Source organism: Castanea sativa, chromosome 6 (genome assembly GCF_040712315.1).
Source record: "Castanea sativa cultivar Marrone di Chiusa Pesio chromosome 6, ASM4071231v1".
In the NCBI taxonomy this organism is placed as follows: Eukaryota; Viridiplantae; Streptophyta; class Magnoliopsida; order Fagales; family Fagaceae; genus Castanea; species Castanea sativa.
Window position 1 is genome coordinate 18,639,929 of NC_134018.1, and position 10,713 is coordinate 18,650,641.

Consider the following 10,713-nt stretch of genomic DNA (forward strand, 5'->3'; position numbering starts at 1 on the left):
GCATCTATGAAAAAAATAATCTCCAATTTTAAATGCTACTAACTGTTTTTCATGAGACTAAACGATTTGAATCTCCCTCTAAAGTCTAAACTCCAATATCCTTTTTGCGTATGAGGATTGGATATTTCCCTAGCTGGTAAGTAGAGATGCAAAAGAAGTGTGGGAAACTGCAGCGAAGAGACTATATATTTTGGCCAAACTTTAGCTCCATCAAAAAAGCTCTATTGCTAGCTGTTTGTACTTTATATAATATCCAATATTATGTCATCTTCTTCTTCTTCTTTTTAAGAACAAGCCCACACACTTTAAGTCAAGGAAGTGATATGTCTAACAGTAAAAGTTTGTAATAACTTGATTTTAGTATCTCTAGCATCCCTCTTAGCATGAACTGAACATTTCATTTTGGTGAAGTGGCACGGTTTTAACTTTTGCAAAATATTCAAGAAGGTGAAATTGAAAATCTCAAAAAATTAAAACAAATAAAGAGATTTGAGTTTCAGGAAATAAATTTGTGCTGCAAAATTCTACTTCTTGTTTTACACAAACTTAATTGATATTCTCAAAAGCTTCTTGCATCAATTCTATTTCTGTCAGCCAACAAAAAACAAAAGAAGCACATATGCAATCAAAAAGAAAATCCATCTCTAATCCATAGGTATTTTTCATCTAATGTATCTTTCCTTAATCAACTTGAGTAACATTATTGCATACATTTGGGTTAAATAGGACAAAAAATTATTGTCTACACTACTTTCTTTGTCACCCCAATCCTCATGAGGGCAACATAAGCCATGAGCCTGTACCCAACTAGCATAATCACTAAAGCAACAACAGCAATGGCTTGCCCATTTAGCCCCACTTGCTTTATTGCTGGAAACTCCCCTACCAAACAAAACTCACCTTTACCATTGCAGGGGTATGTTTCACTAGGCTTGTATTGAGACCCGATCAAGAGCTTGTAGGTGTAATTGCTAATGGAAATGTATTTTATCCAAGCTATGAAGGAAGGCACATTTTGAACATAGAATCCACCAGCTAGAAGGAATGTCAACATGATGACTGATCCTAATATAGTGGCAGACTTTTGGTCCATTATCGTAGCACCAATGGCAAGACCTAAGCCTTGAGATACTAATACGCTGAGCAGTAGGACAACCAAGGTTTGTACAAAGTTTACAAATGTGGGTTTGAGGCCAGCCATCCAATAAGTTATGACAACAAAAACTGTGGGAAGGATAAGCTCCATGGGGAGGTCGGCAACGACTGTTGACATGAAGTATGATGAGAGCCTGTACATGCCAGACGAACGCTCCTTTTCAAGCATCCTACGCTCCTGAGGGAAGGTAAATATAGCTTGAAATAGAGGGAAGAAGCCCCAAAATCCTGATTCGAAGAAGAGCAGTCCAATCTGCATATTGCATTGTTAAAAAAGCAATCTGGATTCTATGTACCATGTATTCAAATCCAAGCAAATGAGTGAATGTCATGCTATGCATAAGGGCCATTTCTAAAGGTTGTCAATGTGCTACATATGTATATTTATTCAACTTCCTATTTTTAGTCATCTAATTTAATTGATCTTCACAAATTGAATCTTCCAACACTATGCCAAATCAAAGTTGCCTCATTTGGTTCAAAATAGTAATTGACAAAATCATTTTTCAAGCAAAGAAGAATTCTCGTACCTTATCCTGTAGGTGGGCATCATCAGATTGCCACCATAGCAGTCCTGAAAGAACAGCTACAACCAGGACCTGACCGATCTTGAGGCCGGAGAATGACTGATGCTTTCTCTCTTTGACCCCTCTTGTAAACAAAACAGAAAATTGTTGCCACCAAGTTGTGGACCACTTGCCAAATTGCTTGTCATCTAATCCATCTTGATATTGACTGCTTCTAAGTTCTTGAAGCTCTTCCTTCAATTTGTCAGCAAGATTAATCTTATAGGCAGATACCAAAGTCTGCTTAATCTTATTTTGATCCTCATGTGAATCATCCGAGGATACACCTGAAAGGCTGCAAACATTAGCACCGGAACAATGCGTGATATGGGACATATAGTGTGCAATAGTAAGGAAAAAGTACTAGTGATTCATGATATCAAATGCCAAAGGGCATCAACAAATTCTCGTGATGCCTTTCTGTCTAAAATAGGAAGCCTAAAGGAATTGGATCCTCGTGTTTATTTGACTAAAAGCAGAGTCACCACACAGAATAGCAAGCCATATGTTTTCACCAAGTAATAATCATTTATGAATCTAAAAGAAGTGAAATTAATTTGAATCCACCAGTAAAGACCTTATGCAAACAAAACAGGAAATTGTTACTTCTACACACATCAGACCTTTTGTTAAATGTCTGCAGAAGGAAGCCTGTCAAATTCTGGCCTTTGCTTCCAAGCAGTGTTAAAAGAATGAGCAAAAAAAGAGAGGAAACCATACATGGGAAACTAGAAATAAACAAGATTATAAATGTGAAAGGAGATCCAGAATGTAAGTTAATATCGGTTGAAACAAATTTTGTATAATAACTTTCTATGCATACATGCAATATAAATTAGAAAAGAAAAAGAAAACCAAATAATGGGAAGCTGAGACTGCTTTTCTGATAGTATTGCAAAGTTTCCTAAGCCTACTAACAATTTCAATAGCTTTCTAAGGTTTCTAAGGCCTTTTTAGATCTTTACCCAAGGAAATTTCCCAAATTTTCAACCCTGCAGCTTTGCGAACATATTTTTTTGGTAGAAATAGAATTAGGCTTTGGCATTAATTATCCATGCTCCCAATTCTACATATAATAAAGAGTTCGGGCCTTAACTAAAGCAATACAAGAATAATTTCCTTGATAATTAAAAGCTCTTTAACGCAGTCAATACTATAAAGAAAATAAAATAATCTTCATTTGATTGTCCTACACGAGTACCAGTGCAAGCATTTTACAAAATATGAACCGCTAATAGATAACTTCATTGTTGGGGAAAAAACCAACAAACCATGCAATATTCCTCAAATCATCTTCAGATATTATAGGCAATTAGGCATTTTCTAAAATGAAAATATGAAAAATTTAAATATAGTTTCTTAAATGTTAAACCTTAGACTATCCAATTGAATTCAAGCACATTGTCGAATGTAACGACAATTAAATTCAACCATGTAGTTCATTAATTAATGTAATCATATGGTTGAATTTAATTGGTAAACCTAAGGTAATACACATAAAGAATTTAAGAACTTAAGAGAAAACAGTATTATCTTACACATACCGTTTGCAAGATCTAAGAAAAAATCTGCAGGATTCATGACAACCATTGGGGAATATCCGATGCTGGAAAAGTAGTCCATTGCTTCTGATCCCCTTCCAAAATACAAAGGGTTACCTTCGGATAACAGTAAAACCTTATGAAACATGTAAAATAGCCTACTTGAAGGCTGGTGTATGGTCATAACAACTGTTCTTCCTCCATTTGATAACTCCCACAATGTGGATACAATCCTTTGAGCAGTTGTTGAGTCAAGACCTGAAGTGGGCTCATCCAAAAATAGCAGACTAGGGTTTATGAGCATTTCTTGTCCTATACTAACCCTTTTCCTCTCTCCCCCAGAAATCCCCCTCAATCGTTCTCCTCCAACAACGCTATTATTGCATTTAGTTAAACCAAGTTGAGTTATCACAGCTTCTGCATGCTGGATTTTCTCTTCTTTACTCAGGCTATTAGGCAACCTGAGAAGAGCAGTGAACACTAGTGTTTCTGTCACTGTCAAGTGGGGATAAAGAACATCATCTTGTGTAACAAATCCAGTGTTTCGCTTCATAGCATTCGAGAAGGGCTTGCCATTGTAGGTTATGGTTCCAGCAAGCCGTCCACCAAGGCGGCCACCCAGTGCAGTCAGCAATGTTGTTTTGCCACTGCCAGAAGGGCCTAGCATGGCCAAAACTTCTCCAGGTTGAACCATGCCTGTGACACCCTTCAATATCATTTTCTCTTCAGAATTTTTGCTCTTCTTAAGTAATCCGCCTTTATTAATTGTGATCATGTAAACAACGTCCTCAAACTGTTCAATAAATCAAAATAACATGTGGGATTTGTCAGGTGAAGAGTTTACTAGATTTCCTTCGTAGTATAACTGATAATCATCAATGTCAATAAAAGTTTGTCCACATAGTACAATACTATATAACAGAAACAAACAAAGAAAAAACATATATTTAAAATTCATGTTGATTCCCATCATATTTTGATACAATAAACCATTAACTTTTGAACGATAGATATAGTAACAATGGTACTGAAGAACTAAGGACTAAAATTTAAAACCCATACTTATAAGAAAATTTATACATAAAATTAATTATAATTTTGAAATTGATTTTGCAAAATGAATCCGTTTATGATAAAGAGAAATCTAATTTTGACAATGAAATCTTCCAGATAATACTTAGATGTTACTTAAAGCCAAAGAACGCATAATCAATTCACCAACGTGTGTAAAATTAGTCTTTCAACCCAAGAAACAAGAGAGCCATGCATGGACAATCTTGGAAGTCATTATTCCATATGTAACAAAGAAAAAGGTTGATGTCAATATTGTACCTTCAACGTAACAGGCCGATTGGCTTTCTTAAAGATGGCTGGGGCTTCCATTTCTGTCTTCTTGTTAGCTTGAGCCTCTATGTCCACCATCGACATCTCTTGCTCCATGTTTTTTTTTTTTTTTTTGTCTTTTTCACTTCCCAATAAACCCACCTCTCTTTTTTCTTTTATGTATAGTATGAAAGAGATGATCAAAAGGTTGATCTCTCTCTCTCTCTCTCTCTCTCTCTCTCTCGCTCTCAAAGTCTAGTCTTTCCCTAGCTAGACACTCTTCTTTTCAGGTTGTTATTGTTATAGTAATGTGAAATGTGATAGTATTAGAGTGTGCAAAATGTTGGGAATAGAAAAGAGAAAAGGGCAACCAAGTTATTGTGGCTCATGCGAGAGAGATGAGAGGAGAGTTCGAATTTTGGCATTCACAAACCTGAGAGATTCGCGGCACCTTAAATGGGGCTTCAAATACCAGTTTTTAGTATTCCGCGTTCAGAGCTCTCTCTCTTTCTCATTCTGTTACAAATTACTCTACACAGATGTGTATACATGTGCGCCATATACAGTACTATAAATGAAGATTTTCATACATAAATTACGTAGCGTATAGCCTCTCTCTCTGATTTGTTGGGTAAAGTATTCTTGAATGAGATGGAACTCCTATAAATGATAAATCCTACTCCAACTGAAATTCTTGTGATGATGTGTTGGACGTAGGCCTCCTAAAATAGAATATAATAATAATATAATGGAAGTAGCCCCTAAATAATAATAATAATAATAATAATAATAAATCGACATCTTCTATTGGCCAAAAAAATGTAATGAATAATTTTTTTCCTAAAAAAAAATATCATACTTTTTAAAAAATATTGTGTATTTTATTAATTCATTTTACTATGTTTACAGTAGTTTAAAAGAGTAGAAAATTTCAATCTCTCAAAAAATTTTCTACTCTTCGATCAGTTCTCATTCTATCAAAATTTATATTAGAATTAATAGATTTCCGAACAAGTTTATTATTGAAATCCATTGTTGAATACCTAAAGTCCAATAGTGCAAAGAGTTGTTTTAAAAAAAAAAAAAAAAATAGTGCAAAGAGAACCAATGACTATCTCACACATGATATTTATTCTGATTGTTCAATTTTATTTTTAGAATTAAAACTTTTAAAATACGTTAAATAAATGAAAATAATCCAATTAACATATAAAGTTATGTAAAAATACTAGATTATTTTTTTAATGAATGTATCGCTTATAAAAATTAACTAACCATACATATTGTATTTGTGTATACAAAAATAATTTATCTAAAATTAAAATTAATAAAATCATATATTTTTTCTTAAAGAAAATGATTGTAAACTTTATTTATTGAAGATCGCATTACACAATAAAAAAGAGAAAACATGAACATTAAATAATAACTTTCTTATTCTTTTTTACCGTACTAGCAAAAGTTAGAGCAATACGAATACATCATTAAAAAAAAAACTAAAAAAAGGATATGTAACAAAAACTCTCACAAATCAGATTAATACGCTCAAGAATCCATGCGATTTTTTCACTGGGCAAATTCTACCCGAATTCAGGAACAACCTTTACAGGACGTGTAACGTGTTGAATGTTTATGTTCTGTTCATGGGACATGTTGAATGCTTATGTTTACTTGTAGCTTGTCTCTTGTAATAAGACTCAGTGTCATTTTCTGAATTTGCTTTTTCTGCACCTCGCTTTTTTGAAGTGACACCAAGGGTGAAGGAACTACATGTTGGAACTATGGAATTTCCTCACTACTCCAAAGCATACGTTTTCTAATATTTCAGTAAAAGTTTGACTAAGCTCAACCAAAACAGTACACATTAGTCTCGTTAAATTAATATATGCTTTTAGCGATGTAGAGTTTACTTGCTACATGTAGTGAGTCTCGATCTCTTTTCGCTACATTAGAAAGAAAAGACTTTTTTTTTTAATTCAATTTCTCAACCTGCCTCTCTTCTCCCTTCATCTATCTCTTCATCTGATTCTCTGTCATCTCCTCACTTCCTTCTCTCTCTTCATCTTACTTTCTCTCATCTCCCTCTCTCCTCTCTCTTATTCATTCTGTTAGAAATACTGAATTCAATAGTATTGTATTTCTCATTGAAAGAATATACATGAGTGCCTTTATATAGGAGGCATATGAGTGCAGTACAAGTAAATATGAGTGTAGTACAAGTAAAAGTGCTATACAAGTAAACTAGTTGGGCCTAAAGCCCACAACATTATACATGTTAACAGCCCCCCTCAAACTCAAGGTGGATGTGAGACCAACTTGAGGTTGTCAACCAAAGTACGAAGGCGTCCCTTAAGATATGACTTGGTGAAGATATCTGCAAGTTAATCTGTAGAGGAGACTGAGATTAGCTTGAGAGCACCATGGACAAGATGATAACGGATAAAATGACAATCGATCTCGATGTGTTTAGTCCGTTCATGGAAGACATCATTATGAGCAATATGAATGGCACTCTTGTTGTCACAATAAAGAGGAGTAGCAGAGGATGTAGACACACCTAAGTCTTTGAGAAGCCATTGTAGTTAAAGAAGCTCAGATGTGGTATCAGTAAGGGCACGATATTCTGCTTCAGTACTAGAACAGGCCACATGAGTTTGTTTCTTGCTTTGCCAAGAAATTAGAGAAGAACCAAGAAGAAAGCAATAACCAGTGGTGGACCTGTGATCAGTGGGATCTCCTGCCCAATCGGCATCAGAAAATGCACGGAGAACAAGAGGGGACTGAGCAGAGTAGAAAAGACCATGGAAGAGAGTGTCCTTTAGGTACCGAAGAATGCGCAGAATAGCAGCATAATGAGTCGATCGTGGAGCAGACAGATACTAGCTCACCTAGTGAACAACATAGGAAATGTCTGGACGACTAACAGTAAGATAAACTAGGCTGCCAACTAAGCGTCTGTAAAGAGAGGGATTAGACAATGATTTCCCTCCTGAGGGAGTCAAATGCGCATTAAGCTCGACTGGAGTGTCAACAGTCTTGCTATCAGTGAGTCTAGCTCTAGACAAGAGTTCAGAGGCATACTTGGCTTGAGTAATGTAAAGTCCATCTGTAGAATGAGTGATTTCAAGACCCAAGAAGTAGCTGAGATGTCCGAGATCTTTCATCTCAAACTGCTGACTGAGAAAATTCTTGAGTTCTTGAATGCCACTAAGGTCATCACCAGTTATGATCATATCATCCACATACAAGAGAAGTAAAATAGTGCATTTGTCAGTGCGACGAAGAAATAAGGTAGAATCATAATGACTGGCCATGTAACCCAAACGAGAGATGGTAGAGCTGAATTTGACAAACCAAGCACGTGGAGCTTGTTTAAGGCCATAAAGTGCACGTTGAAGGTGACAAACCTTGTTTGATTCAACAGAGAGACCAGGAGGAGGTTGCATATAAACTTCTTCACTTAAATCCTCATTAAGGAATGCATTTTTGACATCCATCTGGAAAAGATCCCATTTACTGGCAGCAGCAACAGCTAAGAGGGCACGAACAGAAGAGATACGAGCAACCGGAGCAAAGGTCTCTTCATAATCAATCTCATACTCCTGTGTAAAACCTTTTGCAACAAGACGAGCTTTGTAGCGCTCAATGGACTCATCAGAGCGAGTCTTAATCTTGTAAATCCACTTACAACCAACCACAGATTTCCTAGGAGGGAGAGTGACCAAGTCCCAAGTATGGTTTTTAGATAATGCATTAAGTTCCTCTTTCATTACAATCTGCCATAAAGGGTCAGTGGAAGCCTCACAATAGGTGTGAGGCTCGTGCAGTGTAGCAAGGGCAGTGTAACAATGATAGTCAAATAAATGTGCAGGAATTGACCTTACCTGAGTTGAGTGACGAGGTGGAATGTCTTGTGCATGATCTTCAGGCGGAGCAGGAGCAGGGGAACCAAGATCAGGGTTGGGTAGCTCGTCTTCGACCTGTTCATCTTCCACCTGTTCATTAAAGAGGGAACTAAGAAAGGGATCAAGGATTTCTGGTGGTTGGGCAAAGAAGTCAATAAGAGAATCAGGAGCAACAACAGGAGTATCATGATCAGCTATAGGAGGGTCAGGAGCAGCTACAGAAGGAATATGTGTCTCATCTGGAAATAGATCTAAGACAGAAGAGGAAGATAGAGAAGCACGAAAGTGAGAGAGCTCGACAAAGAGGCGATGTTCCCAAAAGACAACATTGCGGGAGATACGAAGACGATGAGAAATAGGATCATAACACCGATACCCCTTTTGAGTTTCGCTATAGCCAAGAAAACAACAAAGTCTTGACCTAGGCTCAAGTTTGTTATGCTCATGTGGCTGAAGAAGAACGAAACAAGCAGAGCCGAATGAGCGTAGGTGGTGATAATCTGGAGGTGACCCAAAAAGGCGCTCATATGAAGTTTGATTTTGGATGACAGGACTAGGAATGCGATTAATAGTATGAACAACATGAAGAGCAGCTTCACCCCAAAAAGGAGCAGGAACTTTGGCAAAGAGAAGAAGAGTACGAACAGTGTCAAGAATATGACGAAGTTTTCGTTCGGCTCTACCATTTTGCTGAGAGGTACTTGGACAAGTTAGTTAATGAACAGTGCCATAGGAATGCAAAACAGATTGGAAAGCATATTGAGTGTACTCAAGAGCATTATCAGATCGAAAAATTTTGATACGTTTAGAAAATTGAGTTTCAACCATTTTTGCAAAATTAGAATACACTTGCAGTAATTCATAACGATGTTTCATATCAAAGATCCAGCTATAGCGAGAGTAATCATCAACAAAGACAACAAAATATCGAAATCCACCAATACTAGAGATAGAGGAAGGTTCCCAAACATCAGAATGAATAAGGTCAAAGATATCAGTGGATATAGATTCACTAGAATTGAAAGGTAAAGCTGGTTGTTTTCCTAACTGACATGAAACACAATCAAAATTTTCTGTAGACATTGAACCTAACAAACATCTAGAAGCCAAATGTTGTACACAGGAAGAAGATGCGTGACCAAGTCGAGCATGCCAAAGAGCAAGAGAAGGAATAGAAGAAACTGCAGCAGTTGCGGTAATAGAAACATGAGCAACAAGTGGAAGACGAAGGTTGTTCACGAGAAACATACGCCCAACTCTGGGACCGGTCCCTAGCTCCTGTCCCGTCCTTGGATCCTGCACAATACACCCAGAATAATCAAATATAATTCGATAACCCAACTCAGCTAATTGTCCCATAGAAAACAAATTGTAAGAAAGGTCAGGAACATTAAAGACCCTAGAAACGGAGAGGTTAGAGGTTGAAACGGAACCTATATTATAACCAGACATTGTGGAACCATTTGCTGTGAGAATAGTAAGAGGGTGTGGTGCAGGTTTAAGTTCAGAAAATAAGGACGAATGAGGTGTCATGTGATTGCAACAAGCAGAATCCATAAGCCAAGAGGAAGGAGACATACCAGATAAAGCTGAGAGAGAAGAGGAATAAGATGCATTACCAACCATACGAATGACATTGGCGATGATGTTTTTAAGGTCATCTGTGGTCATGGTGAAAGTGCGACCTGAAGACTTAGACTACGCAGAGACGGGAGCCATTGGTTGGACACTCTCAATGTTAGCAATAGTGGCAGCAGAAATTGAAACAGCTGATTTATTGCGCTGAAAGCAAGTTTCAATATTATGGCCAAAACGTTTGCAAAAATTGCAAAAACGTTTGCTGGATTGTCGGCGACGATTGTTGCAAAAGGAAGAAGATTTGTCCTTATGCTTCATTTAGAAGCAAAATATGCAAAAATGGATTGCAAAAATGAAATCTACGCGAAAAACTGAGTAAGGAGAACCTGGACTGCAAAAAGTCAACTCCGAAAAAGTCAACGGTCAACAGTGACGTGGCGGTGATGTCAGCAGTGCGCTGGAGGATGACGTTAGCGATGACATGGCGTGATGACGTCACCTAGGGTTGACGTCAGCAGGAGCAGGTCTGGCGTGTGGTAGCGCGTGAAGGCAGGGATTCGGTGCGTGGGCGCGTGATCTTCAGTGCAGAAGCTTTGGGCGGCGCGTGAGGGCGCGTGGTGCCTTCGATGACTGTGAGGTTTTCAC

General features: G+C 37.3%; 1 protein-coding gene across 1 annotated transcript; it reads right to left on the reverse strand.

Annotated features, from left to right (window-relative positions):
* Nucleotides 1–742: 742 nt before the first annotated feature.
* LOC142639570 (ABC transporter G family member 9) lies at nt 743–4,702 on the reverse strand. Its single transcript, XM_075813729.1, has 4 exons — nt 4,595–4,702; nt 3,266–4,055; nt 1,686–2,008; nt 743–1,408 (listed from the first exon to the last, which is right to left on the reverse strand). Exons 1-4 carry the CDS (start codon nt 4,700–4,702, stop codon nt 743–745), a joined length of 1,887 nt encoding a protein of 628 aa, XP_075669844.1.
* Nucleotides 4,703–10,713: the final 6,011 nt, after the last annotated feature.

Bases quoted from the DNA above. Each gene is read 5' to 3' on its own strand.
- LOC142639570 (XM_075813729.1), bottom strand. From the start codon at position 4,702: ATGGAGCAAGAGATGTCGATGGTGGACATAGAGGCTCAAGCTAACAAG. The intron at 2,009-3,265 runs GTATGTGTAAGA...GCAGCCTTTCAG, and splicing joins TTTCTTAGATCTTGCAAACG to GTGTATCCTCGGATGATTCA. The intron at 1,409-1,685 runs GTACGAGAATTC...TGCAATATGCAG, and splicing joins ATGCCCACCTACAGGATAAG to ATTGGACTGCTCTTCTTCGA.